This window comes from Amblyraja radiata, chromosome 39 (genome assembly GCF_010909765.2).
Source record: "Amblyraja radiata isolate CabotCenter1 chromosome 39, sAmbRad1.1.pri, whole genome shotgun sequence".
Taxonomy (NCBI): Eukaryota; Metazoa; Chordata; class Chondrichthyes; order Rajiformes; family Rajidae; genus Amblyraja; species Amblyraja radiata.
In genome coordinates this window covers 2,147,262-2,172,871 of record NC_045994.1, presented here as the reverse complement: position 1 = coordinate 2,172,871, position 25,610 = coordinate 2,147,262, and the positions used below count along the sequence as shown (strand labels likewise).

Below are 25,610 nucleotides of genomic sequence, written 5' to 3'. Positions count from 1 at the left end.
GATGAGGGGATGATATTATAGAGGGTGGGGACATGGGTTTAAGGTGAGAGGGGCAAATAAACAAATAAACAAAATCCATACACAAATAAAACATTTCTTCCAGAACGTGTCCAAAGACAGGCAGCTCGATTTGTTACTAACACCTATGAGAGAGAAGCGAGTGTTACCAAACTTCTGAATTCTCTGGGGTTGAACCCTCTCCAAGACAGACGTGAAGCTCACCGTTTGACCTGTTTTTACAAAATGTTAAATGGTCAGCTCGACATAGATTTCAAGACCTACACCAAACCCAAACCAATTAGGAGCAGACGAGGGCATTCGATCCAATTTGTGATTCCAGCTACAAAGACAGATGTGTACAGCAATTCGTTCTTCCCCTGCACAATTAAAGCATGGAATAAACTCCACCCTACTATAGTTACCCAACCAGATGCAACTAAATTTAAAGTAGCTCTTTCTTCCCAAAAACCCTTTCTGGCTTAAGTCCTCCCTCCACCACCTCCAGTTTAAATTCCATTTGGAATATTTTGGAGGACCAAGAAACCAAGGGGCAACATTTTTCCCAGTCGGTGGTGGGTATATGGAACAAGCTGACAGTAGTTGAGGCGGGTACGATAACAGCATTTAAAAGACACTTGAACATGCACAAGGATAGGAAAGCTTTTAGAGAGAAATGTGCAAAACGTGGGAAAATGAGTCACCTAGACAGAGCTGCCAATTTGTACGGAAATGTGATAAGAATACTGACGTACGATTTTATGTTGTTAAATACGGAGTGCAGTTCAGTCTGAAGAAGGGTCTCGACCAGAAACTTCACCCATTCCTTCTCTCCAGAGTCGCTACCTGTCCCGCTCCAGGTTTAAACAGAGCGTTGTCAGTTTAACACATGGGAATTTAAACGAAGAGCTGTCGGCTGCGCGCTGTGGGTTCTAAATCTTGGTTTTACAGAACGGTGGGTGGGCTCAAGGGGAAGCGAGGTAGGGGTGGAGAGAGGGTGAGGATGGAGAGGGGAGGGAGAAAGAGAGGGAGGGGGGAATAAGAGGGAGAAAAAAAGGAAGGAGGAGAGTGGGAGGGAAATGGGGGGGGGGGGGGGAGACGGAGGTAGGGAGGGCAGGGAGAGGGAGGCTTCCAAAATGGCTTCTACGTCATCCTCTGGTGCTAAAAGCAGGAAGCAGCCGTTCAAACAGCAGTATACAAAGAGATGGCAATGAAACTGTCAAGTAAGGTGCGTAGAAGACATGTCAATTGGTATCAAAGTTATGCATTCTTGTACTCTTACATGGGTATGACCGCACATTAAAAAAAAATGGCACTGCGTAAAAAATACTGATTGTCAGGTACTAGAATACTAAAATACTCTGACAAAACTTGGCAGCACTGCCTAGATGATGCATTTTCGTCAGCATGGGCAAGTTGGGCTGATGGGCCTACTTCCATGCTGTTTGACTTGATTTCCATGCTTAATCCCGTCCCGACCTTTCTGTTGTGAGCTTCCTCCATCACCAGAGTGAGACCACACCTAAACTGAGGAACAGAACTTGTTTTCAGATTTTCTCTCCCTTGCTACAATCAGTCTGAAGAAGGCTCACGATCTGAAATGCCGCCGGTTCGTGTTTTCCAGAAATGTTGCCTGACCCACTGATTTACTCCAGCACTTTGTTTTACATTGAATTTTATTGACGTGTTACCGGTAATCTGTCCTATATTTAACTGGTTTCCATTTTCTGACAGCCCTTCACTCTCTTGAAAACAAGACAATTTGTCCTTCATTTGAAGATTTTCAGTTCACAAATTGGGACAGTGAAGCACACAATCAGGTAATGTCTTTTCACAAAAATCATCCTTACTGTATTCAATCTAAACAAAATGTTATACTGGATACTGCTACAGTTTCTTCTTGTAAGCAGGGAGTAGAAGGTGATCAGATTTACCAAAGGGCAGGCTGGGAAAGGAGCAGCATGTGTTTTTGATAGTTGTGTGGCAGTGGTCAAGGGTCTCTTTTTGGGCAGGAGAGGTGCTGATTGAATCCAGAGCTGATATGTACAGAGGATTCTTGGGCTCCCTGATAATCAAGGCAGTATTTTTTTCTAAAGTAAAGTTATAAGCCTAAGAATTAATCTTACACAATTCAGCAAAGATAATCAGCAAATTGACAGTGACAATGGAAAAAATAAATTATGGCGAAGCATGAAAACAGACTGACAGCATCATGGGTAGATAAAAAGAAAATGGGGTGATTATAGGTTATGGGAAAATATTTAACAGAAATTAAAGGAATTGTAGAATAATTAAATATTTTGTGTGTATTCGTGGAAAGCACGAGAACCTAGAAATAATGGAGATTCAAAGGAAGAAATTGGTCAAGAAATACCAGTAGAAAAGTTAATTGGCCAGAAAATTTGTATTCCACTTGTATCCTCAATCAATTGGTTTGTATACCACCTGTTAATATTTTTGTTTGTCAGAATGTGCACACATTGATTATTCTACATTGTTGAATGTCTGTGATATAGGCTGTTACTTCCATATTGGAGAAATTCAAGAAGAGTGACCGCTTATTTGACGTGAATGCAGAGCCAGAATTTGCAGATGATCAGCAAAATGTCTGTGACACTCTGACGGATGACTTTGATGGGGATGTTTGTGACGATGGTGAAGATTTTATTGGGCAAGGTTTCCATGATCAGAAAGAAGCCTATACGGTGAATCGTGATCCAGGGAGGTAAGTGTTTCGCCAGCTACAGAAACATTTATGTGTCATAAAAATTGTCATTGTTCCACACAACTATAAGTGGAAAGATTTTTCATTTATGCTGATACAATTGGGATTAAAAACAAAAAGAGTGTGAAATGGTCCATCAGCATGTTAAGGACACTCAGGAAGAGCAGTATCAAGAGGGATTGAAAATCTGTTGATCTGAATCTATTTTCATTAGAAAACACTTTTTTTTGACGTACTTTGTGTTTCATAGTAAAGAGGTTATACCGCTGACAGATGTGGATTTCAGCAGCCTATGTGTCCAGCTTTCAAACCAGCCTGGGGAATATTCCTATTTTAGTCCAAGAATAATGAGAATGTGGGCAGGGCCTAATCACTGGCACTTTAAAGCCCGACACAAATGTAAGTATGGCAACTGGTTCACGCGAGTCAAATCAACGTTAAATTTACTCTGATTAAACAATCCAAAAAATCAATTCTATTTGAAGGCAGAGTACCTTATTCTCGTTGTTTACATTTGTATTTCTTTAAAAAAACAAACATGATTTTAAAAGTTTCTTGACAGTTTAATTTCTGGCAATTTTGCACATTGGGTTGAAGTGCAATGGGAAATTCTAATTGGTACTAATGTTGTATGAAAAAGATCTTTTCAGTGGAAGTTATTGATTCTAAACACCTTCAATATTTTTTCTTTTTTTCTTCAGGTGACACAATCCCAGATAAAAACAGGAAAAAGGCACCAAAGAAAACATTTGAACTTGACTTCGAAGACAACATTAATTTTGAGACTCATTTCAGAGAGACCAGGGTTTGTATCTAACATTGGCTACTTGTGCCTCTTGGGAGCATTTAAAATATGTGATGTGCGGGTGAGAAGCAAATGGAGTGAGTGAGGAGAGGTTAGAGATTCAGTTAAGTACATCTAATAGCAATAACAGGCAGAGCCAGGTTAATGACTACGACAGAACTGACGGTCTGAAGTGTATTTATTTTAATGCGAGGATGTACAATATTATAGCTATTATGGATATAGTTGTGAGAAGGGCAATATTGGCAGCGCAATATTCAAGGGAACAGATGTTAACTAATGTTTCCATATCAACCATCAACTATTCAAACTCCACCGAGTAGGGACTAATCTTACTCAATGTTCCATGGTTTAATATTGATGACATGATAGTGCGGGATGTAAAAGGTGGGGGGGGGGGGGGGGGGTGTATAAAACAAAGCTCTGGAGGAATTCCGAGGGTCGGGCAGTCAGCGCATCAATGAAGGACAGTGGCTTAGTGGTAGAGGGAAAGAAGGTCCAGGACTATTCTTGTGGTTGGCAGAAACTATCAATAGCAAAGGGCCTCAGAATACATCAGGGAAAGAAGTGCTTGTTAGAGGGAACGCAGGGAAATAGCATTGAGCAGTACTTCTTGAGAAGTCAGTGGAGTGAAGTCCAGCGACAGGTAGAAAACCACAGCTCGCTGGGTATTATCCCTGCTACTGATGAGGTGGGAGCAAGTGCTGTAGAGGGGGACGTAGGTGGTGGTGAGGTTAATCTGCCAGTCAGGGAGAAGAGCGGTGGGCTGAAACCTCAGAGTTAAATGGCCTAGGGCAAGTGAAAGAAGGTAATGGGAAACTACTAATATAGATTTGGTAAAGGTGCTAGGGAGTCTGAAAGGGACAGTGGGAAGCAAGTTAGAGCAGATGGGAGAGATTATTTATCAATATGGTGCGGACAGGTTTGGTGTTATTGAGAAAAAGGTGCAGGCTGTACAGGTGGTTAGACGAGAGATAAATCAAGAGATTAGTGAAGGAGAGGAGGCAGTTAAGAGAGGCTACAGTTGAGAGAGGAAATTAATGTTTTGCAAGAAGAGTTAAGAAATCAGTTAGCAATATTAAGGAGGGCAGAACACCTTAGGAGGAAGAGAAAGAAGGAGCGAGTCGGGTCAGCATTTTATATGGATGCATTTAAATTTGTTTAAAGAAGGTTTAGGCAGAAAAAAAGTGAATAGCTCAAAGCTTCAAAGGAAGAGTTGGAGGAATATTTTTTTAAAAGGACATGCTCTGATCCAGAAAAGAAATGGGGGAGGGGTTTCCCGCCAGATATACCATCCTTCGGAGAGATAGAGCGCAAGTTAGATGTTTTGCCACTATAGTGGAAGCAGTAATAAGGTGTGCAAAGGCTTCTTCAGCCCCAGGGCCGAATGGAGTACCTTACTGGGTGTATATAAAAGTGCATCTGATGTGCTTAGATTCTTGTGGAGGCTCATGTGAATAGACTTTGGAGAAGCCGGTCTTATAGAAACTTACAGAATTCTTAAGGGGTTGGACAGGCTAGATGCAGGAAGATTGTTCCCGATGTTGGGGAGGTCCAGAACAATGGGTCACAGTTTAAGGATAAGGGGGAAGTCTTTTAGGACCAAGATGAGAAAAACATTTTTCACACAGAGAGTGGTGAATCTCTGGAATTCTCTGCCACAGAAGGTAGTTGACGCCAGTTCATTGGCTATATTTAAGAGGGAGTTAGATGTGGCCCTTCTGGCTAAGGGGATCAGGGGGGTATGGAGAGAAGGCAGGTACGGGATACTGAGTTGGACGATCAGCCATGATCATATTGAATGGGTCGAAGGGCCGAATGGCCTACTCCTGCACTTATTTTCTATGTTATACCAGGGGCTTGAAGTGGAGCAGGGGGAATTTTCTTTCCCTAGGAGAAAAGAAAGTGTCTTCAGAGTTAGGTCTGTTTAGTTTCCTAAATGTAATGGCTAGATTTTATTTAGCATAATGGCACAGATGCTGGCAAGTTATTTAGAAAGGAAGATTGTTCGAAAGGAACAGGTTAATATATACCACAGTGCAGAAAGCAAGAATTGCAGGTTGCGAAAAACACATTAGCGTAATAAGGCACCAGATTCAGACAGCCAAGCTCGAAAAACTGAGATTTGCATGTAGTGTTTTTGGACCTGGCAAATGTCTTTGGATCTGTGCCATGTAGTCTTATTTGGAGTGCTTTTGATTTCTTTAGCGTTCCAGGATCGATAGTAAATTTAGTGAAAGCCTATTTCCAAGATGTCCGAATGTGTTTAGGTACAGTAGACTTTACGACAGCATGGCTTACACTAGTTGTGTAAGAAGGGTGGGTATTATGGTGATGGAGCTAGTGATTAGAGCAGGGAGAGACGGCAGGATGGGCTGCGCCTCCCTCCAATCAGGGCCTTTATGGATTATCTGACCTTGGTGACCACAACAGTAGTTTGTACAAGAAGGTTATTAGAGAAGTTAAATTATCATCTTAAATGGGCTAGATTAAAGATGAAGCCTAGTAAATCTTGGAGTATTTCTTTGGTCAGAGGAAAGGTAGTAAACAAAAGGTTTTATGTAGATGATGAAGAAATGTCATCTATAATGGAGAAACCAGTTAAAAGTTTGGGCAGGTGTTGTAACAGGAAGTTGGATGACACGGAACAGGTTAAGCAAGTTAGAAAATATGTTATTGATGGGTTAGAAAGGATATAGAAGTCAGGGCTTCCAGGCAAGTTGGTGTTTGCAGTTTGGGCTATTGATGTGGCCATTGATAGTATATGAGGTGCCAATTTCAAAGGTGGAAAGGTTAGAGAGATTGTTTAGTTCTTATATTAGGAAATTGTTCGGAGTTCCACGGTGTCTCAGTAATGTGACTTTATATGAGAAAGGTATTCTCCATTTACCATTGTCTAGCCTATTAAGTGTGCTAAGGTGAGGTTAGAGTTGTAATTATCAGGGAGCAAGGATGGCTTGATTAGTAATCTGGTGCCAAATGTAAGTAGAGGGAGAAAGTGGAACTCAAAGCAGGCAGTAGAAAAAGCACAAGCAGCTCTGAGCCATACAGACATTGTTGGTAGGGTGCAGAAAGGGAAAAGAGGCTAAGGGCTCAGCACAGGGAAACCAATGTTGAGTAAGGCAGGTCCAACAGAGAGGAGGAAATTGGTTGCAGACCAGGTACGTTGTCAGGAGGAAGCAGTGAGATGTATAAGGGCAGTAGCTCGGGTTAAGCAGGGACAGTGGATGAACTGGGAAAGTGTAGGAAAGGAAGTTTAGCTGGAGGCACCTGAGGTGCATGGAGGCGGGTCATGCAGGTTTCCATACAAGGGCTATTTATGATGTGCTGCCATCATCGCAGATCCTCAAACAATGGGTAGGTGAGAACGCGGCGGGTTCCTTGTGCTCAGAGGTGGCCATGTTGAGGCATATTTTGTCAGGATGTTGGACTAGTCTTTCTCAGGGTCTGTATACTTGGCGGCATAACCAGATCTTGAAGTGCATACAGTAGCTGCAGCAATTGAGAGGAGAGCACGTGAATTCAGTCGGCATCAGGACTGAGAGGGTAGCGATTCATTTGTCTGTGAGGGAGAGAAAAGTAGAGGAGGGAAGTTTGCAGACAGACATGAATCAGGCCAGTTACTGGGAGCCAATGATTGGGAGATGCAGATAGATTTGGGAGGAGAGCTTGTTCTGCAGGAAATAATTAGTACTAGTTTGAGGTCTGATATAGTATTATGGTCACTTAGTCAGCGGATGGTGTATTTTATAGAACTGACGGTGGCTTGGGAGAACTTAGTGGATGAGCTTATGAAAGGAAAAAGATATGTAGAGTTGGCAGCAGATGTTGAGCAGCGAGGATGGAGAGCAAGAGGATGTCCGGTAGAGATGGGTTGTTGAGGTTTCATAGTGAGATCGACCACTTTGCTATTTTGAGAGCTAGGAATTTGTATGGATTTGTACAGAGTTTGCGTCAGGCCATAAAGCAGATGTCAGAGGCAGCAGAGCAAGGCTGTTGGTGGAGAAGAAATAATATGAGTTTGGGACAGAAGGGGAAACGAATGACATGCAGTTTTGCTTTGTAATTATAGTCTGTGCAAGTGTATACAAGGGTGATATTTGTGGTGTTACAACCTTAATGATGGCCTAGGATAAGTTGGAAATGTTTAGCATTTAGTGTGAACTAATTGGTTGCAGCTTCCATTATTTAGTAGATACTTGTAACATAGGTGGTGAGAGCAGGTATTGAGGAGGATTGTTCTGGAATGCCAGAACCAATTGTTGAGCCTTCCCAAGGTGTCGTGGACCTAACTCAAGAAATACCAGTGAAGGGAGGTGCCCACTTGATAACCCCAATGATATACTTGCATCCACAGGATTCGTTTTTTTTAAGAGCTAGTTAATATGCTGGTAAATGTTTTTTGCATACAGAGTTATTTATTGTAAGTTGGTATATTTAGTTAGGTAGTTAGACAATGCCTTGGGGTTGGCTTTCTTAGTTGAGCACTTATCCTGGAGTTATAGCACAAGTACTTTGTGTTTTATTTGTAATTTATCGTGGGAAATGGACAGACTGTGTTTCATCTTGGGATTCTTCTTCAGACTGGGGAGTTGCATTATGAACAGGGGGAAAATCAAAGGTGTATTTAGAGAATTTATCATGGAGGCTTCATCCAGTGTGGCCATTTGCATATCTCAGGAATGAAAGGGGATTACACTACTAGGAGCTCCCAATACCCAGCTGGAACTAAAGGAACTGAATGCAGGCACCTTATTGAAGCAATGCAAAACAACAGTATTGTTGTAGTGATTGATAATAACTTCCCATATGTTAATTAAGACTCTTCGTGTCAGAAGCTTATATGAGGAAGAATTTATTAGTTGCATCCAGGAGGTTTATTGAGAGGGATGATGCCATACCAGATCTTTATTGGGGAATAAACCTGACCAAGTGATTGAGTTTTCAGTGGAGGAGCATTTTAGGAATAGTAATGATAAACCCATAAGTTGTAAGATGGGTGCGAATATGGATAAAAGTGCAAAATTGGAAGAAGGCTAATAACAACAGTATTGGGCAGGAACTGAGTGCAATCCAGGTTAGGCGGGAAGTGGTGCTAGGTAAATTGAATGGATTAAAGGCCGATAAATCCCCAGGGCCAGATAGGCTGCATCCCAGAGTACTTAAAGGAAGTAGCCCCAGAAATAGTGGATGCATTAGTGATAATTTTTTGAAACTCTTTAGATTCTGGAGTAGTTCCTGAGGATTGGAGGGTAGCTGATGTAACCCCACTTTTTAAAAGGGGAGGGAGAGAGAAAACGGGGAATTACAGACCAGTTAGTCTAACATCGGTAGTGGGGAAACTGCTAGAGTCGGTTATTAAAGATGGGATAGCAGCACATCTGGAAAGTGGTGAAATCATTGGACAAAGTCAGCATGGATTTATGAAAGGTAAATCATGTCTGACGAATCTTATAGAATTTTTCGAGGATGTAACTAGTAGAGTGGGTAAAGGAGAACCAGTGGATGTGTTATATCTGGACTTTCAGAAGGCTTTCGACAAGGTCCCACATAAGATTATAGTACACAAACTTAAAGCACACGGTATTGGGGGTTCAGTATTGATGCGGATAGAGAACTGGCTAGCAGACAGGAAGCAAAGAGTAGGAGTAAACGGGTCCTTTTCAGAATGGCAGGCAGTGACTAGTGGGGTACCGCAAGGCTCAGTGCTGGGACCCCAGCTATTTACAATATATATTAATGATTTGGGCGAGGGAATTGAATGCAACATCTCCAAGTTTGCGGATGACACTAAGCTGAGGGGCAGTGTTAGCTGTGAGGAGAATGCTAGGAGGCTGCAAGGTGACTTGGATAGGCTGGGTGAGTGAGCAAATGCAAGGCAAATGCAGTATAATGTGGATAAATGTGAGGTTATCCACTTTGGTGGCAAAAACAGGAAAGTAGACTGTTATTTGAATGGTGACCGATTAGGAAAAGGGGAGATGCAATGAGACCTGGGTGTCACTGGTACACCAGTCATTAAAAGTAGGCATGCAGGTGCAGCAGGCAGTGAAGAAAGCGAATGGTATGTTAGCATTCATAACAAAAGGATTTGAGTATAGGAGCAGGAAGGTTCTACTGCAGTTGTACAGGATCTTGGTGAGACCACACCTGGAGTATTGCGTACAGTTTTGGTCTCCTAATCTGAGGAAAGACATTCTTGCCATTGAGGGAGTACAGAGAAGGTTCACCAGACTGATTCCTGGGATGTCAGGACTTTCATATGAAGAAAGACTGGATAGACATATAAGATCGTGAGGGGCCTTGATCGGGTGGATGCACCGAGGATGTTCCCAATGATCGGGGAAACTAGAACTAGGGGACATAGTTGCAGAATAAGGGGGGGCTCTTTTAAAACTGAGATGAGGAAGAACTTCTTCACCCAGAGGGTGGTTAATTTATGGAATTCACTGCCCCAGGGAGCAGTGGAAGCAGAAACTTTAAATATATTTAAGACTAAAATAGATGGTTTTTTAGCTGCCAAGGGGATAAGGGGCTACGGGGAGAGGGCAGGGATATGGACCTAGGTATGGTTAGTATAGTAAGACCTGAGTGATCTCCTGGACAAGTGTCGATCGCCTAGATTGGGGTCGGAGAGGAATTTCCCGGATTTTTTTCCCGAATTGGACCTGGGTTTTTATCCGTTTTTTTTGCCTCCCCCAGGAGATCACGAGGTTTTTGGGGTGGAGAGGGGTGATAGCGGTATAAAGGGGAGGGTAGTGTCTTGTGTTCTGTGTCTTGTGTCTACTGTTTGTGGGTAAGTGTGTCTGTTTAGTGTTCAGCCATGAGCGAGTGGCGGTGCGGGCTCGACGGACCTGGTGGTCTACTCTCGCACCTACTTTCTATGTTTCTAGACTCGGCTTGTACTCAGTAGAATTTAGAAGATTGAGGGGGGATCTTATAGAAACATACAAAATTCTTAAGGGACAGGCTAGATGCAGGAAGATTGTTCCCGATGTTGGGGAAGTCCAGAACAAGGGGTCACAGTTTAAGGATAAGGGGGAAATCTTTTAGGACCGAGATGAGGAAAACATTTTTCACACAGAGAGTGATGAATCTGTGGAATTCTTTGCCACAGAAGGTAGTTGAGGCCAGTTCATTGGCTATATTTAAGAGGGAGTTAGATGCGGCTCTTGTGGCTAAAGGGATCACTCGTATGAAGAGAAGGCAGGTACAGCATACTGAGTTGGATGATCAGCCATGATCATATTGAATGGTGGTGCAGGCTCGAAGGGCCGAATGGCCTACTCCTGCATCTATTTTCTATGTTTCTATGAACCTTGGGAGGTTGGATGGGAGAGGCCATTTGAGTGAAAAGAGAGGTTCTAAATTTTAGCAGCCAGCTTGCTAGAGTTCAGGACCAACATGTTCTTATAAGGATGAAAGATATGGATGGTAAGCCTTGGGAATCTCGGATGACCAGGTATTGTAAATATTTGTAAGGAATCTGAAGAAGGTTCCTGACCCGAAATGTCATATCCATTTTCTCTAGAGACATTGCCAGACCCGCTGTGGGGACAGGTGTTGTGACTCCTGCAATTGCAGGGGTATTACCTGGGGAGGGGGTCGGCTGGATGGGAAGGGATAAGTGAAGAAAGGAGCTGCAGAGAGTGGTCTCAATAGAAAGATGTGGGGTTGTATAGATGTAACCGGTGGTGGGATCACGTAGAGTGTTGCGGAAATGCCAGAATGATATGTTGGATGCAGAGGCTGGCAGGATGAAGGGTGAGGACTAGAGTACTCTATCCTTGTTCTCTCTGGGGGAGTTAGGTGAAGGCTGAACTGTACACCGGAGACAGGAGTGAAGGATCAGTGAAGCAATCAACAGCATAGAACATAGCACTGGCCACCACCAATTGATAAAACATCGGCAGCACTGCAGGCGTTGAAAGAGGGGAGCCTCCTCAGAAAGTACTGATGGCTCTGTCCCTTCTTGTACAGTGCCTCAGTGTTCCTGGACCAGTCCACTTTACTGTCCAGATAAACTCCAAGGTACTTGTACTGCTGGGTAACCTGCACATCCACGCCCATGATGGAGATGGGACAGGGATGTTCTTCTCCTAAAGTCCACCACTAACTCCTTTGTCTTGTTGGATGCGAGCTGCAAGTGATTCGGCCCACACCATTCAATAAATTTGTTGAGTACATCTCTGTATTCAGCTTCTCTCCCCTCGCTGATGCATTTCACAAAACTTCTGCAGGTGGCAGGAGTCTGAGTTATATCTGATGTCGAGGTGTAGATTGTGAACAGCAAGGGAGAGAGGACCGTCTCCTGTGGGTCCCCTGTGTTGCTCACTACCATGTCCGAGATAGTTCTGTTGCCTGACATACGGCGGTCATCCAGTCAAGTAATTGGTGATGCAGGACACCAGTGGAGCATCCACCAGCACCTTCGCCAGTTTGCTCCCCAGCAAGGCAGGCTAGATGGTGTTAAAAACTGGAGAAGTAAAAAAACATGACTAGCAGTGCTTCTCAGCTTATCCAGGTGAGCATAGGAACGATGGAGCAGGTGGATGATGGCTACCACCACCACCACCAAGGGGAACCAGGTATGGTTTAACCATAGTGCTTGGTTCCCTGTTCTTTCAAAACAAGAAAGTTATAGAACCCTGCAACATGGTAACCTTTGGCTCAACTTGCCCATGTCGGCCAAGATGCACCATCAATGCTAGTCCTATTTCCCCACGTTTTGTTTTATCTCTCAACCTTTTCTATCCATGTAGCTGTCTAAGTGTGGCTTTCTTTTTAAATTCCGCCATAAACCTCCAGGGAGAATTCTAAATATTCTGTGAGGTTTCTGCGCAGATCAGTTTTAAAAGGCATTCTTCCTCTTGTGGAGCCCCTCCGCATCAATCTTACAATTGTGTGTCTCTCTTTCCCCCCCCCCCCTTCCTAGTTCAAGGCTCTCATACTAGTGTAAACATCTTGCCACCTACCCTGTTATTATATTGTATTTTGCAATAAGATCTAAACTCCAGAGCAGAGATCTTTAGGATGTAACTTGATTTAACAAGAGGTATTTATGGAATTCCCTGCCACATAGGGCAGTGGAGGCCAAGTCACTGAATGGATTTAAGAGAGAGTTAGATAGCTCTAGGGGCTAGTGGAGTCAAGTGATATGGGGAGAAGGCAGGCACGGGTTATTGATAGGGGACGATCAGCCATGATCACAATGAATGCCGGTGCTGCCTCGAAGGGCCGAATGGCCTCCTCCTGCACCTATTTTCTATGTTTCTATGTTTAAAATTTGAATCATTATCATTGTGTTCTGTTTCTCTAGGCTGCCACAACAATCTCAAAAGCTACATTAGACCGGCGTAACGGAAAGCTGACAACGCTGCCAACAGATTTCCATTATGATCCAGACAACCTAACCTGTTTGTTCCTTAAACCCTCTATCAAGGTAAATGGATACATTTCCATAAATTACTGTAATGAACATGAGGGAATGATGTATTTAGGTTTCTCTGAGGTGTGTTCTCAACACAAAAAGGCATCGTGAAGGAGCCCAAAAACACATTAGTTTTGTATAACATGGTGTGCCCAATACCCATAATTAGCTGTTATTCCAATATCTTCCATCTAGAGATGTAACTGAGCAAGATAACTGCCCCACTCCGAATGCAGCATGCAGCAGGCAACAGGAAAGAGAATTAGAACAAATTGCTGTCCTTATGAGTAGATAAAACATAACTTCCTCAAACTCAACAGCGATAAGACAGAATTCCTCCTCATAGGCTCCAAAGCCACACTCAGCAAAATCAATAACCCTACTCTCACCATCGACGGCACCACTGTTTCCCCATCTCCCCAGGCCCGCAACCTTGGCGTGATCTTTGATTCCACCCTCTCCCTTGAGCCTCACATCCGCCATGTCATTAAAACCTCCTTCTTTCATCTCCGCAATATCGCCAAACTCAGACCCTCTCACACCTCCCGCTGCTGAAAGACTCATCCATGCCTTCATCTCCTCCCGAGTGGACTATTGCAACTCACTTCTTGGCATCAGCTCCACCTACATCAACCGACTCCAATTGGTCCAGAACGCAGCCGCCCGACTCATCACCCACACCATATCCTGGCATCACATCACTCCAGTCCTCAAACAACTTCACTGGCTTCCCATTTCCCATCGGATCACCTACAAAATCCTGATCCTCACCTACAAAGCCCTCCACCAACTGGCCCCCTCATATCTCACTGACCTCCTCTCCCCCTACCAACCCTCACAGTCCCTCAGATCCACATCAGCCGGTCTCCTCTCCATCCACAAGTCCAACCTCCGCAGTTTTGGGGACAGAGCCTTCTCCAGGGCAGCTCCCAGGCTCTGGAACTCCCTCCCCCAACTGATCCGCAATTCCGTGTCCCTCACCATCTTCCAGTCCCGCCTCAAGACCCATCTCTTCACCTCTGCCTATCCTTAGCCCCACGTCCCCCTCCCTTTTCATCTGTGCATTAATTGCCTCATATTGTGTTTTGAATTGAATTCTGTCTTTACTTTGTGTACTAGTCATGTCTCTACTATTTATTTCATTCCCCTTACATGTTTTTCCTCTACCTGCTAAATTTTTGTAAGGTGTCCTTGAGACTCTTGAAAGGCGCCCATAAATAAAATTTATTATTATTATTATAAATAACAAAAATAGAAAGGAAGACCATGATAAGTGACAGACTCCCTCAGACGGACTGTATTCCCACATAAAGTTTGTTTCCACTGAACTCCGACATTTAACAGACAACCTCTCCAATGTCAGTTTGAGGGAGCCATTGATCAAGGTCTTTCATTCTGTTTTTGTCACGTTACATTTCTTGCCTCTTAGAAAACAAATTGCTATCTTTTGTTTTACGATCTTCCTACTACAAATGGTTCTGTTTTATTAAAAGTAAAAAGAACAGTGACAAGTGTTTATTTCATGGATGTTAATTAATGCATTGAACATGGGTTTGAACAATAAATCATGAACTGTTTTCATTGTGTATAATAAAAGCATGCTGCCCCTAGGGTAGGTAACTGGCAAGAGAATCGGGGCTTGGGAAAAGTTTATTAGGGTTGATGAAAAAACAGAATTTGTGTGGATGGGCTGAAGTCCTGCTTCTAGACTTTGGCTACATGGTGGTACGAGCTTTGTATTCACAAGTGAATTGTGAGCACATGGCCCAGATTTGATTCACGATGGCTATATTTAGAGTGATGGGCCTGTCCAACTTAGGCGCTTTTTTTATTGGGTGACTACAGACGACTGCTGCAAAATTTTCAACATGTTGAACATTTCTAGGCGACAGTGGCGACAATTTCTGCTGTCATAGGTTAACGTAGGTGATACGGTTCACTTACTTAAGAACAGACAACTCACAATGGGTTAGGCAAACCAACTCGAGCTCTACTGATCATCAGCCGGCGAGAGTGTTAGGGATACCGAGTCATGTATGCAACAGACACACTGACTCTCCTGAGCTACTGCTAATGAATGAAGACACACGGCATCTTTTATAGTGTTTTGGAAACGTGGTCACATGCTTATACAGAGTTGCAGCAATGATGTTTAACACAAATCAATCACAGGCTGTACCCATTCAAAGTATACTTGTTCCTAATATAATACTTGCCATACAGTGGTTATATCAATCACAAACGGTTGATCACAAAACGTCTTCATAACAGGAAACAGGTCCAGCATCTGCAGCAACGATCCTATAGCGGAGTAAGATAGACCACTCCTGCTAAATGCAATGGGCTGACATGTAGTACGGAACGGAACGTGGGCGTTTTTTTTCATCCATTTCCGTGACCCGACCCGACTCGCAGTGTAATCAACGTTGCGGGGGAACAGTTTGTGTTAATAAATTTAAATTATGAAAATGAAGAGAAGATTTTTACCAAATAACTTTTATTTTTACGAGGATGTTTCCGTAACCGGCTTCCGTCTCCGCACTAGTTATCTTTGCTCCGCTATGGGATCTTTGGTGCAGAGACGGAAGCCGGTTACGGAAATGGGGCCTAAAATTACCCATGAATGTGCCCATGACCATACTACGTCTTTTTCGTCGAGTGATCTATCTATCTATAGGATCTTTGATCTGTAGTACCTTCTTAAAGGATCTTTATCCGTTACCCACAGAAATAAGGATCTTTATCAGTTACCCACAGAAGTTTCTGTTTACCCAATTTCCAAGTCCACAGAAAACAACATCCTCTCCCACTATTGTTAATCGTCTTTTCCTTGGGCGGAACAGGAAGCACTATCAGAAAAGCTTGGTATGCAAGCTCTAGCTTCCTGATCCCCACAGTTCCTCTAATATGGTACAGAATTATAAAACTTCAGTTTATTCAGAACCCAAAAAAGTCAAGCTAATCTTTTACTTAATAAAATATTTTACACTACAATTATTACATAACCAGGATATTCTCATAGGTTGTCGTGGGTTGTCGCCAGGTGTCGTAGGTGAATTCCATTAAAATGAGTCCCTGGCAGTCGCCTAAGTGGGACAGGCCCATGAGGGTTTTATTTTCCACTGTTGACTTGGCTCATTTTGTTCAGTCTGAAACCTTTCTCCAAAATTGTCTGTTTACAGATAAAGCGAATTGTGAAAGAAAACATCTCAAACCAAGATGAAAAAATTGAGGGATATGATTATAACAACCTCAATGATACTTCAAATTTCTGCCCTAGAGCTCAGGTATATATCTTTCTTACGAACTTGTTTCATAAATGGGCAACATCATCTACCTATGAAATAACTTTGTTTCCCTTTATTTTTCTGACAGATGGATAGCGATGATGAGCATGAAGGATTTGTTGGCTCAAATGATTCCGCTGAGTTTACAGATAATGTTGTAATGCAGCAGGAAGGGAATATGCTGGAGCAAGATGGAAAATGGTCAAATATCACAACATATGGAGGCGAAAACCTAGTAGCAGAACCACAGAGAGTAAGTGTGATATTGGCTACAGAAAATACTTTGAAGGAACTTTGCAGTATAATTGAGCAGTGCAGAGATCAATTTATACATGGCCATGCAGATGGAAACAGGCCCTTCAGCCCAACTTGCTCCAGTCGACCAAGATACCCCATTAACACTAATTCCATCTGCCTGCATTTGGCCCATGTCCTTCTAAACAATTCCTATCCATGTACCTGTTCAAATGTTTTTTTAATGTTGTTATAGTACCTGCCTCACCAACCTCCTCTGTCAACTCATTCCATATACCCACCACCCTCTATAGAAAAAGTTGTCCCTCGGTTTCCTGTTAAATCTATACCCTCTCACCTTAAACCTTCGACCTGTGGCGCTTGATTCCCCTACTCTGAGTAAAAGACTGCAATTACTGCATTAATTCTCCTCGTGATCTTGTTCATCTATATAAGATCACTCCTCATCCTCCAGTGCTCCAAAAAATAAACTACCTTGTCAAACCTCTCCCTTTAGATCAATTCCTTAAGTCCAAACAACATCCTTGTAAAACTCATTTGTACCCCAACTTAACCACATCCCTCCTATAGCAGGGTGACCAAAACTGAACACAATAACAAAATGTAGCCTCACCATGGTCAGAGTAAATTGAATATAGATTTATTTTGGTAAAATGCTTTTCTGGGTAAGTATTACTTTGTCACAGAAGGCTGTGGAGGCCAGGTCAATTGATATTTTTAAGGTGGAGATTGACAGGTTGAATGAATGAATCTGAATGAATCTCTTTATTGTCATTGCACCTGGTACAACGAAATTTAAAAGTCAATCCCACGGTGCGATTCACAAGAGCAATTTTAAATATATAAGAAAAGGTAAAAATATATACATTTAAAAAAATTACAGATAAATAACAATAGCAGCTGAGGTAGAACCATTCAGTTGAATGTGAGTGTTATTACTTATTTTGCATTGTTAAGTTCACGTATGGCTATGGGGTAGAAGCTGTCTCTGAGTCTGTTTGTGCGAGGTTTGAAAGACCTGTACCGTCTGCCAGAGGGCAGCAGGTGGAACAGGTTGTGTCCAGGGTGGGGAGGGTCCTTCAGGATGTTGGCTGCCCTGCCAAGGCAGCGAGAGCTGAAGATGTCCTTCAGGGAGGGCAGTGGGCAGCCAGTGATTTTTTGTGCGGTGTTGATGACCCTTTGAAGGGCTCTCCTGTCCGCTGCAGAGCAGCTGGCATACCATGTGGTTATACAGTACGCCAGCACACTCTCGATGGAGCAGCGGTAGAAGGACACCAGCAGCTTCTCCTCCAGGTTGTTTTTCCTGAGGATCCTCAGAAAGTAGAGTCGCTGCTGGGCCTTCTTGACTGCTGTGGTGGTGTTTGTAGTCCAGGAGAGATCCTCCTTAATTTGTGTGCCCAGGAATCTGAAGTCTGAGCCCCTCTCCACACAGTCCCCATTGATGAATAGGGGTTTGGGGGCTGCACTGTTCTTACGGAAGTCTATGATAATTTCCTTTGTTTTTGTGGTGTTTAGGATGAGGTTGTTGTCTGAACACCACGCTGCCAGTCTTTGGGCTTCCTCCCTGTAGGCTGTCTCATCTCCTCCTGAGATACGTCCAACCACAGTCGTGTCGTCCGCAAACTTGACGATGGTGTTGGTGGAGTGGGCGGGGGCACAATCGTGGGTGTAGAGGGCGTAGAGGAGGGGGCTCAACACACAGCCCTGTGGGGAGCCGGTGCTGAGTGTGATGGAGGTGGAGAGGTGATAGCCCAGTCTGACGGTCTGGGGGCGGTTAGACAGAAAGTCCTTGATCCAGAGGCAGATGGGTTGGGAGAGTCCTAAATCCATGACTTTGGTGACCAGTCTGCTGGGGATGATGGTATTGAAGGCGGAGCTAAAGTCAATGAAAAGCATCCTCACATAGCTCCCCTGGTGTTCGAGGTGGGTCAGTGCAGTGTGAAGAGCAATGGCGATGGCATCCTCAGTGGACCTATTTACTCTGTAGGCAAACTGGTGTGGATGGAAGGTGGGCGGGAGGCTGGCTTTGATGTGCTGCTGGACCAGCCTCTCGAAACACTTCATGATGACTGGTGTGAGAGCGACCGGTCGGTAGTCGTTAAGGCCGCTGATAACAGGCTTTTTTGGTAGTGGGATGATTGTGGCAGACTTCAGGCACGGTGGGATGATGGATTTGGACAGGGACAGGTTGAAGATTTTCGTGAAGACCTCGGAGAGCTGGTCTGCACATTCCTTCAGAACCCTTCCTGTCACGCCATCCGGGCCGGCAGCCTTCCTCGGGTTCACCGCCCTGAGCACCCGCCTCACTTCATGCTCCTGCACAGTGAGGGTGTAGTTGTTGTTGTTAGGGGCTGGTGGGAGAATGGTGACGAACTCTTCTGGTTCTGCCTCGAAGCGAGCAAAGAAGCAGTTCAGCTCCTCTGCCAGTGAGGCGTGGCCGTCGTGCTGTTGCTGGGCTTGTAGTTGGTGATGTGCTGGATGCCCTGCCACACCCGCCGTGGATCGTTGTTGTTAAAGTGGTCCTCTATCTTCCTCTTGTGGGCCGCTTTGGCATCCCTGATTCCTTTCTCCAGGTTGGCTCTAGCAGCGCTGTACAGGGCTCTGTCGCCAGACCTGAAGGCGGTGTTGCGGTCCTTGAGGAGACCTCATTTGTCATCCACGGCTTCTGGTTGGGGTACACCCGGATGAGTTTGTCGACGGTGACGTTGTCAACACAGTTCTGGATGTAAAAGAGTACCGTACCAAAATAAGTACTCATGTTTGAGTAAAGGTGGGGGAGACAGCCTACCTGGGGGCAGCGACAGCGGCCGGGCCTCTGGCATAAAGACCGGTCTTGTTGCTCAGAAGGGTAAGGAAAAGAAGAGGAGTGCAATTGTAATAGGGGACTCTATAGTCAGGGGGTCGGATAGGCGATTCGGTGGACGCAGACAGGAGACCCGGATGGTAGTTTGCCTCCCTGGTGCCAGGCTCAGGGATGTGTCTGAACGTGTCCAAGAAATCCTGAAATGGGAGGGAGAGGAGCCTGAGGTTGTGGTACATGTAGGTACCAACGACATAGGTAAAAAAAGAGAAGAGGTCCTGAAAGAAGAATTTAGGGAGTTAGGTAGAGAGTTAAGGAGAAGGACTGCAAAGGTAACAATCTCAGGATTACTGCCTGTGCCACGCGACAGTGAGAGTAGGAATGGAGTGAGGTGGAGGATAAATGAGTGGATGTGGGACTGGTGCAGTGGGTATGGATTCAAGTTTCTGGATCATTGGGACCTCTTTTGGGGAAGGTGCGACCTGTACAGAAAGGACGGGTTGCACTTGAACTCGAGGGGGACCAATATCCTTGCGGGGAGATTTGCAAAGGCTACTGGGGAGACTTTAAACTAGTATGGTTGGGGGGAGGGACTCAAATTGGGAAAGCTAGCAGTCAGTGTGTGAGGCAGGAGGCAGAGAATGGTAGCACTCTGACCCAAAATGTAGGGGAGAGAGAAGAAAAAGACAATAAACAGAGAATAAGAGAGGGTGGGTTTCTTAAATGTGTATATTTTAATGCTAGGAGCATTGTAAGAAAGGTGGATGAACTCAGAGCCTGGATTGACACCTGGAAGTATGATGTTGTGGCGATCAGTGAAACATGGTTGCAGGAGGGCTGTGATTGGAAACTAAATATTCCAGGATTTCGTTGCTTCAGGTGTGATAGAATTGGAGGGGCAAGAGGTGGAGGTGTTGCATTGCTTATCAGGGAAGATATTACAGCAGTGCTTTGGCAGGTTAGATTAGAGGGCTCGTCTAGGGAGGCTATTTGGGTGGAACTGAGAAATGGGAAAGGGGTAGCAACACTTATAGGGGTGTATTATAGACCGCCAAATGGGGAGCGAGAATTGGAAGAGCAAATATGTAAGGAGATTGCAGATATTAGTAGTAAGCACAAGGTAGTGATTGTGGGAGATTTCAATTTTCCACACATAGACTGGGAAACACATTCTGTAAATGGGCTGGATGGGTTGGAGTTTGTAAAATGTGTGCAGGATAGTTTTTTGCAGCAATACATAGAAGTACCTACTAGAGAAGGGGCGGTGCTGGACCTCCTGTTAGGAAATGAGACGGGTCAGGTGGCAGAGATATGCGTTGGGGAACAGTTCGGGACCAGTGATCACAATACCATTAGTTTCAATATAATTATGGAGAGGGTCAGAACCGGACCTAGGGTTGAGATTTTTGATTGGAGAAAGGCTAACTTTGAGGAGATGCGAAAGGATTTAAAAGGAGTAAATTGGGACATTTTGTTTTATCGGAAAGATGTGGAAGAGAAATGGAGTACATTTAAAGGTGAAATTTTAAGAGTACAGAATCTTTATGTCCCTGTTCGGTTGAAAGGAAATAGTAAAAATTGGAAAGAGCCATGGTTTTCAAGGGAAATTGGACACGGCTCGGAAAAAGAGGGAGATCTACAATAATTATAGGCAGCATGGAGTAAATGAGGTGCTTGAGGAGTATAAAGAATGTAAAAAGAATCTTAAGAAAGAAATTAGAAAAGCTAAAAGAAGATATGAGGTTGCTTTGGCAGGTAAGGTGAAAGTAAATCCTAAGGGTTTCTACAGCTATATTAATAGCAAAAGGATAACGAGGGATAAAATCGGTCCATTAGAGAGTCAGAGTGGACAGCTATCTGCAGAGCCAAAAGAGATGGGGGAGATATTGAACAATTTCTTTTCTTTGGTATTCACCAAGGAGAAGGATATTGAATTATGTGAGGTAAGGGAAACAAGTAGAGTAGCTATGGAAACTATGAGATTCAAAGAAGAGGAAGTACTGACACTTTTGAGAAATATAAAAGTGGATAAGTCTCCAGGTCCGGACAGGATATTCCCTAGGACATTGAGAGAAGTTAGTGTAGAAATAGCAGGGGCTATGACAGAAATATTTCAAATGTCATTAGAAACGGGAATAGTACCGGAGGATTGGCGTACTGCGCATGTTCCATTGTTTAAAAAGGGGTCTAAGAGTAAACCTAGCAATTATAGACCTGTTAGTTTGACGTCAGTAGTGGGCAAATTAATGGAAAGGATACTTAGAGATAATATATATAAACATCTGGATAAACAGGGTCTGATTAGGAACAGTCAACATGGATTTGTGCCTGGAAGGTCATGTTTGATTTATGCCAGTTGGAAGAGTGGGCTGAAAGATGGCAGATGGAGTTTAATGCTAATAAGTGTGAGGTGCTACATCTTGGCAGGACAAATCAAAATAGGAAGTACATGGTAAATGGTAGGGAATTGAAGAATGCAGGTGAACAGAGGGATCTGGGAATAACTGTGCACAGTTCCCTGAAAGTGGAATCTCATGTAGATAGGGTGGTAAAGAAAGCTTTTGGTGTGCTGGCCTTTATAAATCAGAGCATTGAGTATAGAAGTTGGGATGTAATGTTAAAATTGTACAAGGCATTGGTGAGGCCAATTCTGGAGTATGGGGTACAATTTTGGTCGCCTAATTATAGGAAGGATGTCAACAAAATAGAGAGAGTACAGAGGAGATTTACTAGAATGTTGCCTGGGTTTCAGCAACTAAGTTACAGAGAAAGGTTGAACAAGTTAGGGCTTTATTCTTTGGAGCGCAAAAGGTTAAGTGGGGACTTGATAGAGGTCTTTAAAATGATGAGAGGGATAGACAGAGTTGACGTGGATAAGCTTTTCCCACTGGGAAGATTCAAACAAGGGGACATGACTTGAGAATTAAGGGACAGAAGTTTAGGGGTAACATGAGGGGGAACTTTTTTACTCAGAGAGTGGTGGCTGTGTGGAATGAGCTTCCAGTGAAGGTGGTGGAGGCAGGTTAGTTTTTATCATTTAAAAATAAATTGGATAGTTATATGGACGGGAAAGGAATGGAGGGTTATGGTCTGAGCGCAGGTATATGGGACTAGGGGAGAATACGTGTTCGGCACGGACTAGAAGTGTCGAGATGGCCTGTTTCCGTGCTGTAATTGTTATATGGTTATTATAAGAGGTTCTTGATTGGTACGGGTGTCGGGGGTTATGGGGAGATGGCAGGAGAATGGGGTTGAGAGGGAAAGATAGATCAGCCATAATTGACTGACGGAGTAGACTTGATGGACAGAATGGCCTAATTCTACTCCTACCACGTACAAACTTATTGCAATGTGTTGGCTTGGATCTATCTAAACAGGGAAGGTGTACAGCAGAAAAGCTGAGCTTGGTTGCTATTATAAGCTTTGTTTTGTTCAGAGATACAGCATGGAAACAGACCCTTTGGCTAACTGATCGATTACCTGTACACCAGTTCTATGTTTTACACAAAGGGGCCATTTACAGAAGCTAATTAACATATAAGCCTGCATGTCTTTGGAATGTGGGAGGAAACCGGAGTACCTGTACTAACTCCCCACAGACAACACCCGTAGTCAAGATCAAAACCAGGTCTCTGGTAGTGAGGCAGCAGCGTGACTATGCTGCCCCTAAAATAAACACAAATTGCTGTCGTAACACAGTGGGTCAGGCAGCATCTGTGGATGCATGGATCGGTGATGCTTTGGGTTGGCACCGTTCTTCAGACTGAATAAGTTCCTTGTTTACACATATTTTGCTATCATCTCTGATTTAAGCATTTCCCTGTGATCTACTGTACGGTCACTGCATTTGTTTAATCATGACGCTGGAGACCCCTTCTCATCCCAGTTCAGGCTTTGTGTTAAATAAAAATAATTAATTTGATCGGCACTGTGTCGTAAAAGTTTACGATTCTAACTCTTAAATTCTGAATCTTTACAGGTCAACAAAATTCTGTTGAATTATTCAAAAACAGCAAAAAGGATGGATGTGAAAAGATTGAAGCAAAACATGTGGGAACTCCTGACTGGAAATTCGGCTGTCTCAGATGGACAGGTAAGGAATGTGCTGAATGGGATCATCAGTCACTGGCGAGTAATCCATCCGTTAAAGCTGTAATTATTCAGGAAGGGTAGTGCTCTGAAATGCTTCCTCCTGTTAGCACTAGGTTTCCCAAAAAACCTGCATGTTTACTATTGGATTTAAAAGGCGCTCCTCTTGCGCTTAGCATATGTATTTTAGTCTCCAGTGGTTTGAAGAAGTACTGTCTTCGGATTGTGTAGGGAGGAAGTGCAGATGCTGATTTAAACCAAAGATAGACACAAAAAGCTAGAGTAGCTCTTTAGACGAAGGGTCTCGACCTGAAATGTCACCCATTCCTTCACTCCAAAGATGCTGCCTGTCCCGCTGAGTTACTCCAGCTTTTTGTATCTATCTACTGTCTGAGGATTGTCTGAGAAGGCATCTTTCAAAGGTACTGTCTTCGCTGAATGGAGTATTTGGAAGCAGAGTTCATCAAGGTGTTCTTATGAATATTCACCCTCATCCATCATCAATTAGTTAGCTATGGTGCATTTAGTGCTGCAGTTTTATAGGCTGTGAAGTTAGGCTATATCCATGTATTGTATGCATTAATATTTGTGTTTGAATAATTAGGATAAGGCAATTGAAGAGCCAAACGACAATGCAATGACAGTGAAAGGACAGCAAAGCTTAGCAGCTATTACCAAGGATCTGTTTGAAAGGTTTGTTTCTCTTGTTTAAATTAAATCACTCTCACTAAATGTGTGTTTATTATGAATATCACATGCATTAATCTTTAATAAGTTTAAAAATAATTGTTCAATTAAATGAATTAGTTCACCCAGTGGGTGGTTAGAATCTGGAATGCAAATTCTGAGAGGATTGTACCCTCACTCACAATATTTAGGAGGTATTTGAATCGCCTGGGCAGCGGTTAAGGACAAAGTACTTATTAATGAAATAAGTATAGATTGGACATTGAATGATTAGCACAGACATTGTGGGCCAAATGGCCTGTTTCTGTGTTAAAGGCTCTAACTTTATTGTACATATGTATGTAATCATTGTTATGCTTGTACTCAGATTATTTGTGTGTGTGTGTGTGCAGGTTGCCAAGAACACTAGCAAAGAACTTGTCTATTCCCATGGTATTTGCCTGTCTGTTGCACTTGGCCAATGAAAAGGTATGTGTATAACATTATATTATTGCATGCTACATTAGCAACTGAATATCCATTCAAAAGTTGATTGATTAAACCTGCATGGAAACAAACACTTTGACCCATCAAGTCCATACCAACCATTGATTACCCATTCACACTAGCTGTTATCCCACTTTCCCCATCCACGTTCGACACGACCATTGGGTAATTTATAGAAGCCAATTAACCGACAAACTCGCACCTCTTTGGGATGTGGGAGAAAACCGGAGCACCCAGTAGAATCTACCTTAGATTTAGCCCTTATGATTCTGAGGCCCAAATTATAGCTGGGTCAGGCAAAAAGACCTGGTTGAAACTGGACAGGACTAAGTGGCCTGAAAGACTGATAATTGTGTTTTATCTTTCAGAATCTTGAAATCGAAGGCAAAGAGGATTTGTCAGATGTTTTTATCAAACAAGGAAACTGAAGTAATATTACTTGTACATATCTGAACTTTTGAGGAAATTGTACATATTGTAAATGTTTTCTCGTGATACCGAGCCTTGTCATGCTATAACTTTACCTCATTTTCATACGGTAAATCTTGTGTCGTGGATCCTTTTTTAGATATTCGTTCACATCTTTGACCACTTCTTCAGAAGTGAGGTGTTTAGAAAAGCAATTGAGAAATACCTTTCTAGAAATGATTTATTTGTACTTGTTAGCTATCTTTTGTCATTTCAAGACATTTTAATCCTTGCTCAACATCCAGTGTAGTATATCACAAATCCACAAAAATTATGTTCCTTGCCTACCAATAATTTAAAAGGATAAAATGAGGTTGACATTAGGACGACCAAGACCACCAAAACATAACTTAATCATTTTGTACTGTTTATGCAGCCATAGTGTGTGCAGATTAACTTCATTTTATATATAATGGTGACCATGCTACAAATAAAATATTTTATCAATAGTAAATTACTTGGGAACCTCCTGGTGTTAAAGACAACATAATTAACTGCTTCTTCATGCACATTCTTCTTGCCGGCACTTCACAGGAAACCCATGCAATCTTTACTGGATGTGCTCCAGAGTTAAGTTCCAA

At 43.2% G+C, this 25,610-nt stretch overlaps 1 protein-coding gene across 3 annotated transcripts in view; it reads left to right on the top strand.

Annotated features, from left to right (window-relative positions):
* ncaph (non-SMC condensin I complex subunit H) overlaps positions 1-25,483 on the top strand; it is a 45,138-nt gene extending 19,655 nt beyond the window's left edge. For 2 of the 3 annotated variants that reach the window (XM_033014006.1, XM_033014005.1), the window contains 11 exons: positions 1,732-1,817; positions 2,514-2,722; positions 2,973-3,121; positions 3,424-3,527; positions 12,847-12,969; positions 16,140-16,244; positions 16,333-16,497; positions 23,279-23,392; positions 23,993-24,081; positions 24,468-24,543; positions 24,930-25,286. In XM_033014006.1, the coding sequence (XP_032869897.1) occupies positions 1,732-1,817; positions 2,514-2,722; positions 2,973-3,121; positions 3,424-3,527; positions 12,847-12,969; positions 16,140-16,244; positions 16,333-16,497; positions 23,279-23,392; positions 23,993-24,081; positions 24,468-24,543; positions 24,930-24,989 (1,280 nt within the window). In that variant the 3' untranslated portion in view covers positions 24,990-25,286. Of the gene's footprint in view, positions 1-1,731; positions 1,818-2,513; positions 2,723-2,972; positions 3,122-3,423; positions 3,528-12,846; positions 12,970-16,139; positions 16,245-16,332; positions 16,498-23,278; positions 23,393-23,992; positions 24,082-24,467; positions 24,544-24,929 lie in introns of all 3 variants that reach the window. The other variant, XM_033014007.1, reaches the window with a different exon arrangement.
* The last annotated feature ends 127 nt before the right edge of the window (positions 25,484-25,610 follow it).